The sequence below is a fragment of the Varroa jacobsoni genome, unplaced genomic scaffold (genome assembly GCF_002532875.2).
Source record: "Varroa jacobsoni isolate VJ856 unplaced genomic scaffold, vjacob_1.0 scaffold_763, whole genome shotgun sequence".
NCBI classification, from domain to species: Eukaryota; Metazoa; Arthropoda; class Arachnida; order Mesostigmata; family Varroidae; genus Varroa; species Varroa jacobsoni.
In genome coordinates this window covers 130,434-151,571 of record NW_019213665.1, presented here as the reverse complement: position 1 = coordinate 151,571, position 21,138 = coordinate 130,434, and the positions used below count along the sequence as shown (strand labels likewise).

At 41.8% G+C, this 21,138-nt stretch overlaps 1 protein-coding gene and 1 long non-coding RNA gene across 2 annotated transcripts in view; one reads left to right on the top strand and one right to left on the bottom strand.

Moving 5' to 3' along the window:
• Positions 1–1,293: 1,293 nt before the first annotated feature.
• LOC147753077 (uncharacterized) lies at positions 1,294–4,418 on the bottom strand. Its single transcript, XR_015312296.1, has 2 exons — positions 2,644–4,418; positions 1,294–2,491 (listed from the first exon to the last, which is right to left on the bottom strand). It is a non-coding gene; the product is annotated as an uncharacterized LOC147753077 (long non-coding RNA).
• Positions 4,419–4,435: 17 nt separating this feature from the next.
• Positions 4,436–21,138, top strand: part of LOC111263410 (uncharacterized) — a 48,683-nt gene continuing 31,980 nt past the window's right edge. The window contains exon 1 of the mRNA XM_086969593.1: positions 4,436–5,613. Within this exon, the coding sequence (XP_086825719.1) occupies positions 5,562–5,613 (52 nt within the window). The 5' untranslated portion in view covers positions 4,436–5,561. The remainder of the gene's footprint in view (positions 5,614–21,138) is intronic.

Sequence of the window (21,138 nt, the reverse complement as noted above, 5' to 3'; positions counted from 1 at the left end):
GGTGATGAAGATATAGTAATAAGTATAGTAAATATAAATAATGTTCTATCATTACGTAACCTACTTGTTATATACTACTTGTCTAACAGCTGCTATGGTGATTGCTGAAACGAAATACAATGATGATTACTTTGATCCGGCCTGCAGTTGTTGCCCTCATTAGGGTCATTCAGCCCTGGGCAATACTAACGTTATGCTCGTTTTAGCGATGTGAACGTTCCAGCTCAAAAGGGGCTAATCTTTCTAGCTTTTGCTAGCATTGCGGACACCATGAATGTGAAATCCGTCGCATCGCTCGATTCTAGCGGTGCTTTTTGTCCGGCCGCAATCGTGTCATCAGTATTGTTAATTTCTCTCATCATTGTTGTCGTCAGCAACGCTCTTCCATGATGATCTTCACAGCCATTGCCACTATCAGGTAAGAGATCCACGCGCTCTATCATACTAACACAACAACATCCCCAATCATAATTACTTCAGTGAAATAACAACAGTCGTACTTACCGCTAAGCCTTGGCGCAAAATAATGGAAAAAGAACAACCAAACGTTTGTTCCTGCCGTGACGCGCAAGCACCGGCAAGAGTAAGACGCTGCGTAATCGCAAATGGGGCAAACCGAAGGAGAACATTAGATCTGAAAGTACTTCATTATGTGCCGCCGTATACAGCAGTTTTCATCGACAAATACTATTATAGCACGAATAAGGAGTAACGAGTCTCTAGTGCTAGGGAGTTATATATATATAGACTAAAACGTTTGATACAAGATTAACCGATACCTAACAAATAGCCTATAGTTATTATTTTTATTTTACTGCATGCCTGGTGCTCTGGCTTTATCATTTCGTTATTCCAAATAGCCATTCCTTAATATTAAAAGAAGTCCCTGTTTTTGAATACTAACTTTTGCAAGCATCGGAGGACCCGATAGCTATTTTGTTATAAATAGGGAAATAAATAGCTTTCAAAACAGAGACTTTTAAGCAGTGTTCCAAGAGAATCTTCAGGTCTTACAATTGTGAAGGGTAATGTATATCAGCTCAGGTAGGTTTTTGCATTATTGTTATAATTTTTAAGAAATATGACCAAAGAGTAACTATTGCCGAACCTTTTCAGATATACCGCCCCCAAACCTATAAGCTCCTCTGGTTAGCTAAAAGCTATATTATAATCGGTCATTATGTAGCCTTTGAAGAATCCAAGGAAGAAGCTAAAACTACACTATTTTGGCCTATTACCAAGCAAATGTTTGAATCCACTAACTTGCCTTGGGCAAACTGCATTAAGTCCACATGTGTTTATATTGTTTTATTATCGATTTCTATTGAGAAAAAAACATTCGCGAATTTATGTAAAAAAAACTGAAAATCACTTCTCAGTAGTTTATGCCTCGAATTCAACCGTAGCCGTACGCAAATATTAATCGCATCAAATAAAAATATGCGTCAGAAGCGTCTCTGTCGTCACAAAAAAAAATACTCGTTGTGCATTTAGATACACTTTTTGAAGAAGCATTCATTTTCATCTGTATCTGTAACTTTAGTCATGTAAAAATTGGCTTAGAGCGCGCCTAGAGCTGGTTGATAGGTTGGATCTAAAATTCCTCTCTAATCTATCGTTTCTGTCCTGTATGACACACCATAATAGGACTGTCTCAAGCAAACGCACAATTTTAGCGAAACAAAAATTTCCCCTCTCGATGTAACAAGATGAGTCCCGCTAAGCCCTGTTGTTAATCTTCAATTTCGCCTCATCGTCAGTCTCAGTTCGCTCAGTAATGAGACCACCCATTCGCATATAAATATCGTAGCTCTCACTGAGGCACCGAAATACAGGTACATAAGGAGTGCTGTGCATACATCTGTAATCAACCATTGTAGAAATGTTTCACCTTTTAGTTTGCTCCGCAGTTTGTCACTCTCAATCACACAACATAGCTAGTCATGTTTTGAAGTTGCTCTTTTTTTTTTTTGTCATATATAGATTCGCAGTTATTTTCTCTAAATTAATGAACTGCTATAGGCTAAGTCTCTATGCTCACTCGAACATGGTACGGCAGGTTATTCTTAAATCAACTATAAGTAAAATCAGTTCAGCCATAGACATATTGTTGTTGTTCGATGTTGTCTTCGAAAATGTATGACATCCCATAGATGGCGTCGTGCATGCGATCCCCTAGACGGAAAGCGAAAGTTCGGCACACTGGAACCGGTAGCTTATAATCTGCAGTTCTTCGTAGTATCGTAGCACACTACTTATATGATAATAGTTGATAATGGGCCGCTATTGCCCGATTTTTTCATCTCCCCATCTTCTTTACGGCCTGCGGAATGCATCACTTCGCATCCCTTGACCAGCTAGACGCTGATCAGTCCGGCTTTCCGTCGCGGCGACCCTGATCGATCTGGGACATCTCTGCATATTGTTTCATATGGGAGCTTCGGTGCACGAAGAGACGTTCTATCGCGGCTGGCCATTGCATAATATCACGCTAATAACATATACACACGCATGGTCATCATTGTGTTATAGCGGGTAACGTGAATCGCGTGAAAAATTAACATTACATGGTAGCGATATATATATATATATATAGGATTTATGCTGCATCGATCTAAAAAATCTTTTTTTCGGGTTATTCACCTCTGGCCAGTAATTATTCCGTATCATGTCCATCTGCCCGCTTTAGTGGTAGAAACAGCCTCGCATACCCGTGACATTGCCGAACGGTGTCGTTACCAGATAGAAGTTTTATATTGACGGCCGACCGACCGACCGACCGACCGACCGACGTTGCTATTTACGTGACTGAGGCACGAGCGACACGTAGATGCAGCATATAGATTTCTTTTAATAATAACTGTTACGTGGCGGATTCCTGCAAGGACCACCTTTTTTTTTTTTACTGCACCGCCTCTTGCTACTACTAGCTTTTTCATATATCCCATGAAAGGTAATATAGAACAGACGATGCGTACGCACATGATAAGCGTGCAGGTTATAAATAGTGCAGGTAGAAGACGTCTCTTCCTGTATAAATACTCACTGTGCAGTAGATACATACCCTAACCCTCAGCTTTACTAAATACATACCCCGGCAACGGCCCGGGGTATGCATCTAATAAAGCTAAAGTTGTTGACTCCTTATATCGTATGCGCAGCAACTAGTTTATACTATATCGAAACAACAATATACGTATTTTTCCCATATCCGTTCTCCATAGCAGGTGCCATAGGAACCTCAGATTTGCCAAAGTACATACATTATGTCTCTACTACTAGCCAACAATTCTCCACCACATCAAGGATTCATGTCACGCATAGGGACAACGCAACAGGGGATATTTATTGTCCCTTCTAGCAAAGGATATCATATATTGGATACTTGCAGTATTTATACCATAGTGTCAATCGTTCACGTGGATATAAAAGTATTCAGAAAAAAGAAATTGAATAAAAGATTACGCCATATGGATTGTATTAAATCGTGCCGCCGATTGGGAGGTTATGATGGTACGCGGCCGGTCACTTTGTCTGCTTGTAATTTCATCACAATGTTGTAACGGCCGACGATTACTTCTATTAATACTTTCATTTTGCTATTGCCATGCTATTGAATAGCGCTATGTTTGCCAGCGTTCGTTGCGTTTCCGAGCCGTGCTGCCTGTGATGTCTGTGCGTTTGACGTTATCTCTGTTAATCACACCGACGTCATGGTGGTCCGCTCAAAAGTGAATATTGCTGCTAACGCTATTACAGCCACCCCTGTAGCTACACTCGTTTGATACAACTCTGAGCTCCGAAGTACTATCACCATCGTTCTTCTCTTTTTATCGTGAGAGTCTATTTATTTTTCTTCATGCGACGTATCATCATATTGTGCAATAGGGGCGACCCGCCTTGGGAATCATCACCGTAAGCGCTACGCTACCTTCCCTTCCCTTCCCTTCCCTTTCCACCACCATTCTTTTTTATTGTTTGCCGCATGGAAAAATGATAATAATGTTAGTACCATTGAGCTCCAACGGAAGCTTTACTTACGGATTTATTCATGTGGAAAAGAAGAAAACTATGAGAGAGGGAGAAAACGGTTTTTGAAAAACGCTACTAGCGCTAAAAGGAAGGAAAGATGGTACCTTACATATTCATATTTCGTTAATTCTGTGGTCGTTGTTATTCGTAACGAATAGTTAATGGTTCGTGTTTGGAAGGGTGCCATTCGTTAGATGTGATAATTATAATGGTAACGAAAATATTTGACTTAACTCAACATGTAAATTAGGCACAATATTGGCTAGTTTACATATACATAATGGTTTAGCTTACATGCTCGTTACACGGGTGCCTGTTGATCGCATAATAATTAACTGTTATGTTGAAGGCCGTTATAAGCACCGTAATCCTCATCTGCGGCAAGCTCGAGGGCTATTTGTTGACAGGTACCTGTCGTGGACATGGTAAACAACGATAAGTTTCCGAGAAGAATTTTACCGTGAAAAAAGCATACTTTTTTTTGTGACTACCCTTCCCCAATGCTCGACAAAACCTATGATTTTACGAATATCAACATGGTTCTCTTGAATGCGTAAATAATACCTGTCACTTCACACCAGCTAATCAATAACAGATTGTTTCCAGCTAAATTCAGAAATATGCCGTTCTCCATGTCGCGCCGCTACGCCTGTCACTGCATTGCTCCAGATCGTTCCGGAAACAACTAGCGACAATAGTTAGCTTTGAAAAGTTCTTTTTTTTTTTTAGTTAAATTTTGGCACGTTACACATAGATGCCTTAAACACGAGTGTGGCTTCTGGGTGTTTTGCAATAAACATTTCCTATCGCCGCGCTAAGTTCAAAATGCATGAACAGGGGGCAGCATCGGCGGAATACACAAGGAAGTCTGTCACTTAGACTCGGGTTAACATTGTAAAGGTCAGGGGTTAGATTGAGCAATGACGAGCATTCCATTTGATGGATTTCATCTTTGCTATGAAAGCAGAATCGAACACTTAATTAGCATTGGGTAATTAAGCACTACGCCAGCTTAGGCAAACTAAAGATAAAATTATGTCTAATTTTCGATAATTACTACACACGGTTGGCGCTTCTGTAGCTGCTAAATACAATGCTTAATTATAATATTTCTTAACAACCTCGAACTTAATTAGGCCAGTTGCTAGCTCGAGAATGTCTACCTTAACCCTGAATTCCTTTGCCAAACTCATACAATTAGCTGTCTTCGAGTAGTTTCAACGCCGCCATCGTTGTCATCGCTAACTTCATCGCCCTAACTTGGAGGTTAAACGTTTTCTTCTATAGGCCTCCTTTGAATTGCGTACAGTTAGAACCACTTGTGGATAGATAAGTAAGAAATTACATTTAAACATGCGCGCGCATGATACTGTCGGAAGGCTTCTATGAAAACACGGCGCCCATAGTCCGCACTAGCCAGATTGTAACGTGGACCCGATTTGCATCAGGACTCAACAGAACAACGAGAGATAATGACCCAAGCTGCGAAGTTAATTAATATCTGCTTATAAAATGAACAGACTTATGTAATGTGTTTTGCGTTTCCGCAATATAATGTAACTCGCGGTCACATAATCACGCGTAAGTACCAATAACAAACACCGTCACGACGGCTAAAATGAGTCGTAATGATATTTAGATCAACTATTTTCTGGTTAACCGATGTCCTAGGGTTCTAAAATATGAGTCGTATCTTTCTAACATGTTGGAGCGGGAAACAAACGTTCTGCTTTGGTCCAGGGAATGCTTTTTCTATTGAAAACGGCATGACATGATTCGCGCACTGCCGCATGCTGTAACGAAGACGCAAAGCTCAAAGACATGAAGATAAAAACGACGGCTACATATGCGCATTACCACGGCGTCATCTCGGAGAGAACAAAGAACCTTTTAATCGGTACGTTGTTACGAACACTGATAAATCGCGGTTACGGTAGAAGCGAGTCGTCCCCTTTTCAGCCGCGAACGGGCAAAGCAGACATGTTTTCCTGTCTCTAGATGCCAGCGTGCTTCGCATACAATGTTTACATTATGTCACAGCTATTTACTGAAGTATTAGGGATATTAAACTATGATACTTGAACAGTGAAAATGCTCGGCAAATAGTAGCATTCGGATGATTTACTAGTAATGGCCAGTGGTGCCTGCGTTGTGCACAGAGAAAAAAAAAGTAGTTTTTCGATAGTAGGATCGGCGATGTACTAATGCATGTTCCAATCGCTCAAATGTATGAATATGACAAAACGTAAACCTCATCTGCCTGGGTCAGCTGCACGTTTTAAAGACGTTTGGCCCACTGTAAATTTTTCTTTTTCTAATAGTTTTCTCTATCAAATACGCTATCTCCGGTCTCAACATCAAATACGCACAAACTACACGAATACAGCCCCGATCACGGTGCTTATCAGTCGTTATCCTGATGGCAGTGGCACTCTCGAATTGAGCTCGTTCACGACAATGTGATACGCCAGTGTACTAATACTATGCCAAGCGAACAGTTATTCTGCCGCGTAGCAAAGCGGTGATCTCATCCCCATAATCGTACTCAGGATGGAGAGTTATTAAGCACTGTATTCTATAGGCGAGTTCAGGCATACATTTCGATATACAGATACATACATATATACACACACACACACACACACACACGCACACACACACACATACAAGCACACATGCATATACACACTAAATAATAGCATACTCTTTTTGTTGTCTGATTTTTTGTATTACTTTTAGATATTTTTTTATTTCTACGAGATTTTCTTTAATCTGATTCACCACTGCTATACAATCTTTTGTCTCTATTTCTAATTTTTTTTTCTACCCGCACTGGTATTTTTCCATTCTTATTACGTTGACAATCCAGAAAACTACTATTACAACCACTATTCACGAATTACTACAGGTGAGGATGACCGAAGCTTTTCAAAAGCATTAGAGCCTGCACAGAGACAAGGGATGGCATTGCCATCTGCATCGTGTCACCATTTGGTCTCAACCAGCTAGTTAGTAACTTAAACACTACCCTTTTAACTATCTGGCCCTTTATTACAATTCGAATGAGATATGGTTCGTCGAACGAGAAACAGAACAGCGATTTTTAGAACGGAAACGATGCGAACAGGGGCTATGATGCTCTGGTCTCGCTTGCGCGGTAAGTGAACACAGCGGAAAGAAGCAGAACACAGGTAATCAATCGTATAGAATCATTTATCTGAATAACAGGGTAAAAGTATACCGTATGGCAAGGCGGTATTTGCAGACGCGTGGCGCCCGTCTGTTGTTCGCGAGACGAATGATATACTATATAAAATGCTTCCCTATAGGAAGGTATAACTACTTTGAGGGTCCACCAAGGCGACACATTGGGTTTCTTTCTTCTATAGACGTTTTTGCTAAGATTTCTGAAGTTGTTCGATTCACCCGTAGTCGTTGCTCATTCCAGAATTCCCTATTTTTTGAAAAAGAAATCTATTTCTAGTAACTGAATTTACCGAATTTATTTATGATCAGTCGAAATTTCGACGTCTTCTAGCATTATTTCATCACTGATTCCTATTGATTGTCTTTTGGGTTGGCGCTGCTTGTTGTGGGGAGTACAGACAACCTTTACGTAGCCAAGCCTAAGTAAAGCGACGTTCTTGATGGGCAGAATTTAGCTGACGAATGTCGTTAAATTAACCATTACCTGTTACCAGGACCTTCATGGAGAATAGCTGATTCATGATTCAGCAGCATTTGAACTGTTTTCAACAGCGAATATCATTTGTGGCTATCGCAGGACAACACCGCTTCTGGCAGGCAATGCAAAAGGGCAGAATAACGAGAAATATTCGTGCTACAGAAAACCAACATAGCGGTACTCAGATGATGCCGTCCATTTGTGAACAAATGGGAGAGTACTGTCGATGATGAGCTTCACAGTCACCGACTACTAAAGTTCTATAAGATTTTTTCTCCCTATTAGAAGGGGTCCTTCTCTAACTACCTCCAGACTTTTTTACCTTTTCCATGTTCTGTATATACTGGAATCTTAATGACTGATGCAAAATGAGTTCCTTGTTCATAGCTTCCGTAAAGAAGAATAAGCCACCACATTTATTTTATTTTAGACATTATTTCCGTTTTAATTAATTTCATAAAAATAAAGTACAGATCTTTTTTGATAACGTAGACGAATGTACAAAGGGCCAACATTCTGAATGAAAGCTTTAACTGGTGTTTAAAGTCGGCTGACAATTTTCGCTTCATCAACTCTTTGCTGGGAAAACGCTTCTCGTTTTAAAGTACTACACACATATCCAGAGAAATAACTCAAGCAAAATAGTTCTAAATATTGGGTTAAATACGAGTTGAAGTTAGCAAAAACAACTTAGTCTGTAAGAGAGTGCTCAAAACACACATGGATAGTGATAGCAGATTTAGTGTTCTAGGATATAGCAGGTCCGATAATTTCACAGTATTGTTAACACTAGGCTCGAAAAAACTGTTATAACCTATTTGGGATATAAGGACGGTGCTTGCGAACGGGATGTAAGAATTTGACCGGAGGCCTACTCCCCCTGCATATCGATCCCATCAAAATGACGAACGGGTAAACCCGTTGACTACTAACAGCTAACACAAAACAAAAACATCAAAAAAATACGAATACAACTTTTTGTCCGCAGAAGTGACTTTTGTCTACGTCGAAACCCTTCTGGTGCCACCATCAAATACCTCCTCACTCTTCAACGGCAAAGAGTAAGGTCTGATATTCAGTGTGACAGCGAAACCATTCGACTGCGATTCATAACTGCTTCAGCTCCTCGGATTCTCTCCTTGGAGCCTCTGACCGCAAAAATACCGAAGTTTCAAAAAACTGTGGCGCCTGACGTTCTTGTGAGCTGTTTTTACTCATCGCCATAACTACTGAGCTCTAGTCTGCGACACTTACCCCCCCCCCCCCCCGGTCATTTTGTCCTACTCTTATTGCTACGGCTTGCCGACTTGTTTATTATTGCTGGTGCTGTTTTTGGCACGATAGTCTGTAGAGGGTTAGTCATCGTCATAGTTGTCGCTGTCGGCGTTTGTTTTAATCGAAAAATCGTCTTGCCTTTATCGCCAAAGGCATCGATTGTCGTGAAAGAATACCAGAGAAAAACCAGACCGGCTATTCTTTTTTAGTAGCGGGGTTAGTACGCCCTAACTGGGGAGACGCGGGCCGCCGCCGACTGATTCGCTGACGTTGCGGAGCCGCGCCGTGATCAGGTGTTTGACGGTAGTCGCGCCACCACAGCACGAAAACAAGAACTAAAGTGAATCCTATTTTCTTGTTATCAGCTTCACGGTAGGCAGCAGAAGTAACAGCGTAACACAGCTCGAAGTGCGCAGTTGCGTTACTTTGCCCCAAACCCGTCGGAAAGGACGATAGTAACAGGGCCAGGTCCACAGCTAAGAGTCGATAACTATGAGTAGCAGCGGCACGTTGATAAAAACGGAAAAAAACAACGAAGAAGAATATATCCAGGGGGAGAACAGGGAGGATAAATACTAGTAGTCGCTGCCGCGACAGTAGCAATGTTTCGTTAAAGATTTTGAGGGTGACAATTGACGACGGATCGTGCGGACGTTGATGACTCCTGCTACTGACGGCGCTGGCGTTATTGCAGTAGCTGCTTAGCTGTTGCGGTCGCTATTACTGTTTCTGACTATTCAGAAGTTCTGGAAAACTCACAGAAGTGATGTGGTGCTGAAGATGGCACGACCATGGCCACGATTCAATGAATCACTAATTCCGTTGCTAACTGCTAACTAAAACTATCCGCTGAGCTATCAGCGGCCGGAAAATTAAAATATAGACGTTGTTTTGCGTTCGTTGAGGCTCACAATAACGATGATGAGAAGATCGCTTCAAAAAAAAACAATCCAACTATCTTTGATACTTCGCATTAACGATGCAATTAATTCAAGCAGAAAATTATGTTATGACACCCTCGTTCAGTGGTATAATGAACAGTCAAGTGAAACGATAGTGGCCATTCACAGATTGATGCTGGAATAATTTGCATGTAGGTTAATTAAATTGCTTTAGTCTAAGGCACTGAACACCCTAACTTTGAATCGAATTATTAAGAGTTCTATACAAATAAAAAGATACGCGCCTTTAAGATGAATGCAAGCAGACGATTTCCAACGCTACCAAGCTCTTCAGACAAACGCAAAGCTCGAATAGAGCTTTTGGCAATTAACATGAAAGCTAGCACATTGTGTGTAGCATCATTTTCAACAGGTCACTGTTTTGCGGAATGATTTTCTCGCAGTACTTCTGCTTACTATTCAATCTGCGCTATTTGCACTAAGGGCTGTTTGTGACGAGGTCATTTCTCATAAGTCAGCCCTCTAGACGGCTAGATTGATCAGTATTCGCGATAATGTGGTAATGGTGTGTTTACCTACTAAACTTACGAACGGCTTGAGTTTAGAACCAGACGAAAGCATTTCGTTCGATTATGGGGGGGGGGCACTCATCGCAAGCAATTTAAAATATAAACCAAAAAATGTTTATTTTGAAGGCTTAGTTGACGGGCACTAACTGACGGTCGAAGGTTTCCTGTTCTAGGCAGAACAAATGAAGTCGGGAAATAGAACAAGACAAATACTAAGTTTTGTCGTAATAGGCCATTTAGCAAAAGCGGGCGGAAGAAGGGGGTGTGTTAGTTCGACTTAAGTAGATCTCGTTAGCTATTAGTGACAATATTTTGTCTGTAGATGTATATACAAACAGTTAGCTACTGCCATCGTTCAGAGTTGTTTTTTGAGGGTATTAGGAGGATCAGCTTTCGAATTTAGACATTTGCTGTTCGATGTGAACGTTCAGTAACACTAAAGTAGACAACAAGACAGACTCAAGGATTCAATGTCGCTGCGACCGAAGTGGGTAGACCACCCAATTGGAAGGATAGATCGATATAGAGCATCGACCCCACACGACGATTTCACCGGGTCGATGAAGCGCAGAAGTCGAAAAGCGAACTACAGGCGAGCTGGCGCACGTATACATGTACAACAATAGTATCTATATTGTGCATATATATATATATATATATATATATATATTAGACCAGGGAATGCACAACGAGCGCAGAACATGGCAATGCACATTTCTAAAAATTGCGCGGGCTTGGTGCGCATCAAAATGAAAGTGCTTAACTCGTAGCGGGCGAAAGATCATCACGTGTTGAGATTAGATTAGATATACCTTAGATAATGTCGCAATTCAGAAGAGAAGCAAACTTGGTTAATTTGGCTTCTTCTTTAATTTTCAACGTGAACAATTACACCTTCAAATGGAGCGCCGTAGCTGTTTCATATGTAGAGTTCGATCAGCTGAAGACATCACACACGCCATGGTTTGTCAGCGCTACATTCGTTTTCCGAGCATCAAGAGAATCACTGAACATATTCAGTGCCTCGAATAACTTGTATCATATATGAAGATCAAAAGGCACCGGGATCGGGTCAGACTACTCACTCGACCTGTGTCAATTACGGAGTTCAATTACCATCAGGCTTTTTTGACACAGCAAGCTTACAGCTAAAGCGAAACGTGTCAAAATCATTATTAAGACAGATCGCGCCATAAATATCGATTCGTTGTAACTGACTCGGAACCGGTGCCGTGGCTTATGGACATGCTCTGGATTATCATGACGCGTAGACATAGCAGGGCATCGGTTCACAGTTGGCCATGCCATTGTATGGTCAAACCTCGAGTGCGTATTCCAGAAGCTGCAGGGTCCGTCATACGTACTTTGAGCAAACCAGTCTCTCTTTGCAGATATCTCAGTATATTACTGCTGATAGTCGCCCTAAACTACCGCCTATATAGGCGCGACCCTTTTAACCGCAAAGACGGCAATCAAACATTCGGTTTCAGCCTTCTCAGCCGAAGATAGGCAACTCTCCACAATAAGCTGATGGATTAGAAAAATGAAATTGCTTCACCAAAAGAGCGCAGGATATCTTCTGGAAAAATTCAACACAAAAAAGCCGGGGAAAGTCTCTAGATTCTGGTTCCGGGATCAGCTGCCGCCTATGTATTAATGACTGAGTTGCCACATAAGCTCAGTCCTACATAATCGCATTCTAACTTTGACGGCCTTTGATATTTTTCGATTCTTAGACTCTAAAATCGCTTTACATGCAGTCATTAGTCGTGAGCTCAAAAAGGTAACTCTTGCAGATGCCTTCTATGCAATTTAGGTCGTGAGTTAAGGCTGTAATCGAAGCAACTGACAGGTTCATTGAGTGAGGATCATCGTCCGGACATCGTCTTCGTCGGCACAAGTAGGAAAATAATCACGAAATATTACCGGCTAGTCTTGTATAGGCTACAAAACAGTTTTGTATAGCTGCACTGATCTCAGAATAAACAGGTAAACAAGGTTTTTTTTACGCCTAGATTATCTTAACACAAATCACATTTAAATCTATCTACTTTAAATACGATTTGTTTTATTGACACCATCCTATAATTTGGCGATAGTCACTCATCAGCAGTAATTTGTCTTCCGTCTGAACGCACGTTATCGTGCTGACAGGCGCAACGTTGTCTTACTGTCCATCTTCGCAAACTTTTCAAGGCAAAACACGCTTCAGAGATGGTTGTTAGAGGAACGGAAATCTCATTGTAAAGCTAGCCAAACGCCCTACAGCCGACTCAATAGCAAATGTTTGCCGAACGCTTTTTCTAACTTTGAGGGCTGCCAGCCGTGATGGGGCCTCAAGTCGACGCTCTGAGATATAGAAAGCTCTCGCAGCAGCGACAGCGTTGTTCATGCAAACTTCTTGATAAACTTCACACCGTCGATAGGGTCATTCAATATAACATATCGTGCTGAGACTTGTTTACCTTGCTCATGACATATTCCCATTCGGAGCTTCGTTTATGAGAAGCGTATATTATAGTATTACTAAGCTGAGGTGTTTACAATATTGCTTTCAGTGATTTGGCAGGAATCAACTTGTGCCACCTCTTATAACGGTCGCGTTTAATATTTTTGAATAATTTCTTAGCGTGCTATAGTTCTTCACGAGCAAAACAGATTAAGCGATGTCTACCTTCTATCTTCGTCAACCTTCGTCAGCATCCTCTATGCATTTGGTGATGACCAATTTTAGACGCGACTTAGGTTATTCGATCACTTCTTATGTATTTTATTCTCATTGCACACTAAATAAAAGTGTTAGGTCATTTGGTTTTGGTGATTCGAGCATCGACTTCATCGAGTTCTCATTTTATCCGTTCTAAGTTCCCTCAAAACGACTGCTTCGTCTCTTCTAACGTACTTCGCTGTTGAGCGATGCCACTGCTGCTTTGGTTATCGTTGTCTTGATTTTTGAGCTTTCCTTTTTATTGACTTTCTATTTAGACGGACCCCTAGACGGACGGCTATACATCTGCAAGATGCGCTCGTTTTATCAGCGCTTGTGCGCGTGAGCGCATCTATGGCCAACTCCCTGTCCGACTTTGTCTCAAAGATCGTAAAGTTCGGAATTCATTTGAATTTAGTTAGCCGGCGATCACCCAGAGATACCGGAGTCGTCACACGCACATCCAAAACAAAAGAAATAAGGTTCCGATTCGTAGTATTTTTACACTATCGCTTCTTTATGCAGTACTATATCCAGCATCATCGCCATCGTCATCACCATCATAATCAACACCTCAGTACTTTACCTTGAAGCAGCTTCACCGCTGCTCCTTTACGATAGCCTATGTCTGCGCTCTGTTTGGTCCGCTTTTCCCTCCTGTAGCTGCCTCACTTGAGAAGTGATGCGGTTGTCGGTTGCCTGTCTTCGTACGATTTGAGGCTCCCCCACCTTGAGAATGAATTCACCGCTCCATAATTCTCTTCCTCGTTCAGGTTACCGCGATGTGGCCAGAAACGAGCCGGCTTACCTGCTCTGAAGTGGTCGTGCCGCCGGCCTTGGCACCACTCACAAGGGACCGACAAGCATGCTATGCTATGCTCTGCGGTTGTCAATTTCCGAGCTTGACGACGAGATAGGCGACGTCGAGGATACGTAATGACGAAATGCGGACGTGTGATAAGCGTGAGCGCCTATCGTACTAGTCACAAGGCCCTAGCAGAAGAGGTGCATCACCTATTCAGGACGGCAGCTTTCCTAACGCTCTTGTGCTTGGATGGCGAAGCCGCGGTAGGCGCCGTCTCGACTAGTTAGCACTAGTGCATTGGCTAACATCAGATTCGACAACGCATAACCTGATGGCCACAATAGGCCTCCCAAGCTTCGTAGCCAGCACTTAACTGTACATAGTACGCCTTTATAAATGAAATTGCCAGTCGGGGCTGCTCGATCGAAAACACGACGAGCAACTGCAACGAACGGGAAAATTTGTCGGCAACCTGCTGCATGTGTTGTTGCCGACTGATTCAATGCTTTAGATACATTTTTCTGATCGACCTTTAAAAAGCACACGTATTCACTCGGTTCACTATAAAAAAAAAAGATATTCGAAAGAAGGTCAGGCTACGCCACTACAGGGACAAGCTGCTATCAAACATGTCGCCTCGTTGTTAGCACGTTGATTTCACTACATCTGACCCCCCAGCTGGAAGGCCCGCAAACGTATTACGTCGCACACCTAAAACTTTTAATAAATTAGCGTTGATGCTAAATAGCCTAAGACACATTGATTTTTTTTTCATTCCACTTATATTACATGTACCCGCTTGATAAATTTGCCTTTTAGTCGTGAGACTGCCTTGCGCCGGAAGGTGGAAACCAAAAACAAAAAATATCTTTTAAAAAAAATGACGAAAAAAGTGACGAGTTTACTGTGCGCCTCCATTGTTACGCGGAGCGAAATTTCATAATGAATTTTTTCGTTATTTAATTAAATCATATATTACTTAACCTTGTTAACTTCTACGTTTGCTTATAAAAACGCTGACATCATCGGGAGAAAACTCTGTTAGCACCTTCATTGGATTGGCTTCACTGAAGCATTTACACAGCGGGCCAAAACAGGCTGCATCCGTACACAAGACCGAAACAACGAAAAAAAAAAACTCAATCGGATCGTCCTTCAGCACGATAATCAATATACCCATATTGCTTCGTCGACAACAACGTTTTTTTTTTCTTTTTATCCGTCAACAGATGAGCAATACGCCACCCTCCGCTAATAAATAAGTGCAGTAGGTGCGCCGTAGTAAATAATTTAGTTTATCTGAATCATTTGCTGCCATCAGTTTATGAGAATCCCATCTTTGATGTTATTCAAGGCTCCGAATATGCTCATCTACGCCACTGTCTTCTTGCTGCCTGTGCAGGTCCTTCGTCAGTGATCGAAAAAGAGCGTACCCAGAGAGACATTCGACAAACGACGTAGTCAAACAACTGGCAGAGCTGTGTTGTTCATTGCTCTAAAAAAACGTTAATTATATGGGGTGCACTTATGAGGCTACAACGAGAGCGCTAGTGTCGTTGGGAACTACGTTTTCAAAATAATAAAAGGGCATTCACTTTTGGTACCGAAAAATACTTTTTTTCTATTAACTACACCCTATAACACCCCATTGTTATAATATATCCTTGGAGTCGATGAGCCTAAACACGATGCGAACTAAAAAATTGCGCTAAACTAAGCATGCGATGAGAGCTGTTGCGTTGTGAAATATTCTAACACTGGAATTATTGGCCGTTGATGGTCGTCATGGAGGCAAACTTCATAACAGTCACATCCTGACCATCAAGTGGAAGGGAATTTCTATATATTTTTACCAGGGCAGCCGGTTCTAACTCTGATTGTGCAAACGACACTTATCAAATAGAGCCCTCGTTTCTTGTTTCTTCAGCATCTCTAAGCACCGCTATCCATTGATCATATAAAATGGAGAACTATCAAGCGTTCGAATTATCTGTATGAAATGACAAACTAAATATTACGTCGTTGACTGATTACGTATTATCAACGTTTTTCTGGTTTTGTGCACAAAATCAGTATTCAGTTGAAATCCATTGATATATAAAAATGAAATATAAACGCAAGGAGTACGCCGAAAAAGCTGCACAGGACCCTTTTAGCCATTTGGGCTTCGAATTCGGAAGCTGAACTGAATAAAGAAATACAACTCAGACAGAGATGGTTAGATCGGAACGGAGCAGATCGGGCTCATGATTGATGCCAATTTCGGTATTTGATTGAATATGAAATAGAGTTACGAAGCGGCCGTTCTCAATAACCCTCTTTCAGATGCACAGGCAATGCTCGTTTAACTGAAACGTAACCGTCTTTTGAAATAGCCACTTAACTGTAGAGCAGAAATAATGTGTATCTTACAATCAGCGACAAATAGAAATCGCCTGTCTCATCGCCGGCTTTCATGGGATTTCTGAATGGACCAATCACCGCTGTGATCCGTTCATCTTCGAGCGGCAAAAAAAATCGCCACGTCTTCGAAGCGCCAACTAAAAACGCCGGTATTCTTCTGCATAGACACTAGTTAAGAGTCAGCCGGACTGAATCAAATTTATAGGAGCTTGTCCGCTTTAGGATGATGGAAGGGGTATTCTATTGGGGTGTTTCTTCTCGCTAGCTATCAATCACACAGTAAATCTCGGTCCACATCATATAGCCGCAATTACGTAACGTCTACGCAACGCTCCATTCCCTCCCCTAAGCAGTTTGTGCTGTTTCCAGATATTCTTTCCACCCCAGTCTTGTCCTTAGCTAGAATATTGAAGCGCACCAAAAAAAAAACAGTTATAAAATATTATCATCTAGTGATACCGATACGATATGTTTTCAATAGGCCGAACACTATTAACTTCGACACAAGTAGCGCCGTCATCATCGTAATTACGATCGCATTGCTACGCGGAAGAACCACAAACGCGCCGGCTATAATCAGACGACGTAGGCAATAAATTGTTTCTGATTTTTGTCGCCATTGTTTTTGGTTGTGATACCATCGCTGTGGTGACGTCCCCAAATCATTGCTAAGGCCCTAGCAGAAGAGGTGCATCACCTTTTCGGGACAGCAGCTCTCCGTCCTGAAACGAAACGAACGTAGCACGCACGGGCACACCAACATGTTGTTATTATGTCCGTGCGTGCTACTTATGCGTGTAGGCTCGTATCCGTAATAAATAATGTGCCCAGCGTTGCCCTATACCTGTTTGTGATACTCTGTCTAGGTGCCTGGTTTGTCTCGTAGGAGCTTCAGCAGAAGCTGGTTTGAAATGCAAGTAATACTCTTTTCACGGTATCATACTATGAGCCTTATATCAGTCGATGTCTCCGCCAGCCGCGTCCGTTGATGGTGAACTATCCAGAGAAAACTATGATCTGTTCCGTACTTGTTATCCCTGCTGCATGTCTGCATCTACTATGGATGAAATAAGAGTATTCGTTCGATACAAATGGCTATTTGGCGTAGGGTAAAACAATGGCCGACCCGATGATAGCAGTAACGGTAAAAGCACGATAGCAACAGGCACCATTGCCACAGAAGCTTCAATGTCAAAGCGGACGCGTCTACACTTTAACGATGATTTGGTGACATTAATTCCCACTCCTAGCAATGTTTCGAAATGCAATAACAATATGATGGTGGAGTTTGCATTACGTAATGAAAAAAAAAAAAAAAAAAACACTATTTATCTTATTTACAAGCCTAATTTGAAGGAGATGCATCGAAAAATTCATGTCTTCTGATTGAAGAGCTATAGATTGTCTTAAAAGCATGATAGAAAGATTGGCAGATCTGTAGATGTGGGTTACATGGCTATCATTAGTCACTAGTTATTTTTGCACGTCGTTAATAATGTAACAACAGAACGGAGGATATTCTTGTACGGCGTATGAACATATATTCCATTAGTAACCCAATGACCATACCCTAATCGAAGCGACTGGTAAACTGCAGCCTGGCAAAGAGCGTCCTTTCGTTTTTCACACTGGCTAGAGTCTACTGATTTTGGTCTATTTAGATGGGGCCCTAACTAAAACATTTAGGAATATATATGCTAATCGTGACGCAGACTAAAATTATAAAAAAAAAAAAAAAAAAGCACGCTGGACCACGTACATTTCGACGTAATGAAAGGTTTTAATTTTCTTGCAGTCTTATGGGTTCGTTCGTACGTACGTACGTACGTGCGGAAGACATAGAAAAGTTTAGGACATCGCAGCAGGATATTCGAGTATTCCCCGTTGCCAATTAGACCAAGAAGTCGTCAACAGGCCGAGTAATAATTGCCCTAAAATAGTAATGACTCTACATCGATCTAGTGGATCGAACAACGTCACCCGTAATGGCCGTCATTAAAAATGATAATATACACATATCATCCGAGGCACTCCTAGGTAAACCTCTTATTTGTATTGTAAAAATTTTATTTGCACAACGACAAAAAGCGCACCTATTTAGCACCTTGCAAAAAGCGCACCTTGAATATTCAAAGCAAATAGAAAAAATAGATCGAGGCCCTTTAATCCTCTTTTTGCCGCGTACAGATTAGCGTAGCCAGTTGACAATATCCGGATTACTGGTGCTCTGTATGTATTTGTATAGACGTCGGACAAACAAGGTTATGAACCAGCTATACGGCGCGAACCACATTTTTCACTATCGCATTGCACCGCCTAAAGTTGTTCTGCCTTTCTGCGATCACCGATTTCTGGGTGGGTGTGGGGGGGGGATAATCAGAGGCGCGCTGTTCCCTCCTCCGGCTGAGTTTGGCAGAGCTGCCTTCGTTCGATTCTTGACGTTTATATTATTTCATGTAATTTGTTCAAAGCGAGACTTGCACTTTTACAATCCAGAAAGAATCACGATTCTGCTTCGTTTTATTTATTACACAGAAGTACATGGTAAACAGAAATGTTTCTACTTTGCTATAATAAACCCGCATTTTTCACAGTAAACATACCGGTTTTGGAACACGCTGCGAACCGTCCATTATAGTTATTAGTTGACCCTAGAAGTGAACTGAAGTACAAGTATCGGAAGTCAACAGACATCGATAAGTTAGCATCACCAACGTGTCTGCTCATCTGATTACCGCTTTACTCCGTTAGTTAAACACTACAAACATAAAAGCTGTCAAAATTAACAAAGATCATATCGCGTTTCGTCAGTTACACGACGCTCAAGTAAGCCTCACGACTGGATTCTTCTTTAATTCCGATCATCTTCTATCAAATCTCCAATAGATTAGTCGTTGCCACGATCGAATTTTAACAAAAGCGACGCAAGAAGCTCGTTCTGTCTAGCTTTGTTTACTGTGTCCATCTATCGTGGCATTTATCATATTCGATAACGCTTTGTCGAGCGATGTAGTAGTACGTTGACGGCAGCCGTACTATTTTGCCATCGCTACTTAACTTCTATAGCTGGCCATTTATCCTACCTCGAAACCCGTGGCTCACATGTCTTGGCTTGTCGCTAAACGTAGCGAACGTACATTCATACAAATAAGCACTTTGTTAACATTACCCAGGACATTATAGGAGTTCCCATTCGATTTTCGCGGGACTCAACTGGGACCAAGTTTTAAATGTCGGAGCTTTGTATCAAGTCATGACGCCGACTGCCACTGCCTCTGTAATCGCAATGTCTCCGCGCCCGAACCTCACAGGTCCACGACACCAGCGCAGACGCCGCCAGTCCCTTGTCTCTTTCACTATATATAATAGTTCTATTTAGATAGGTCTAGCGTTGTTTTCTGCGACGCGGCGTTTTCCGCTATATGCATGCGTGCGTCCGTGCGGCTGTTGTGCTATAATATGGTGCTATGTGACCCATAATCTATTCTGTCAGGCTGTGTGTCTAGAGTGACGCGTAGAGACGCGATGCTTTTCGGTAACCAAGCTCATAGACGCAGCAATGGACAACGGCCTTTATCGCTATATCCATCTATCTATTATGTACAGTTATAGCGAACGTGTAGAAAGGTATCCATATGCTGATGATAGCAATGTTGACGCTGGTAATCGTGATGCTTATGATGATGCGTTTTGTCGCGCGTCACAATACAATCGTTTCGATTACGCTCCGATCGTATAGGTTAATGTTATCCTCATTGTAGCCGCGGGTGTCGATGTTATTGTCATATTATTACTGCTTCGGCGGTCATGTCGGGCCGTATGAGGTCTCATTGAATAGAAAGCGAAGTCGAACAGCTGAAAAGGCTCAGTTATCGTAAGCGAGGGCCACTTTCGTTGAAGCTACCGTGGCTATTTGTGGCTGGCGATGGCACTAGCATTGTGCGGCCATTATAGATACCAAACGTTTACGACGATACAAAAACAGGTATACGGGCAGACGCTGGAGAATGAATTGACATTTTGGTCACCATGGTGCTAATGCAGTCGTTCCTTTTGTTGAACGCCTACTTCTCTACACTCTAACTATACACAATAGGCACTACAGTAGTTTCCAGGTAACAACGTAGCTAGGCTAGCGAACAACAGGATCGTCTGGACGGCCACGCTCAAAACTAGGTGGCATCGTTAGCACCATTTTTTTCTTATACCGGTACTCACATTTTTAGATATTTTATAAAATTACTTCCGTATCGAAACAACTTCCGCACTAGATATTCTGGACACGGCACCAAACAAAAGGCTCATGACATAGAATTAAGATGCAAATAATCAAAGATGAAAGGCACCTTAGATACGATGGTAATGGATCTTCTCATCTGAAACGTGTCGGGAATAGCGTGACGCTTTCCAGGCGCTTTATGGCAATGCTTTTCCACGTCATCTTTTAAAACCCAAGTACTCTAATGAATACAAGTCCCAATGTAGTCGTACCTTGTACGTCGTCAGACCTGGCGATCTATTAATACTAGGAAGAAAATTTTCACACGATACAATTTTGGCAAATGGTAAATAAATAAAGTTATCGATCGAACAAGAGCGTCAACGGTAACTAATAACGTATTCGTTCAGCGAGAGCTGCAGCGTGCGTAATTAGTACATGAACATTAATAGATTTGCTTAAACAAGTACGGCACCACTGTTGTGGAAGCTTCACTATCTACCTGGAAAATGATGCTGCCTTTGCGTGCTCGGATGAACGG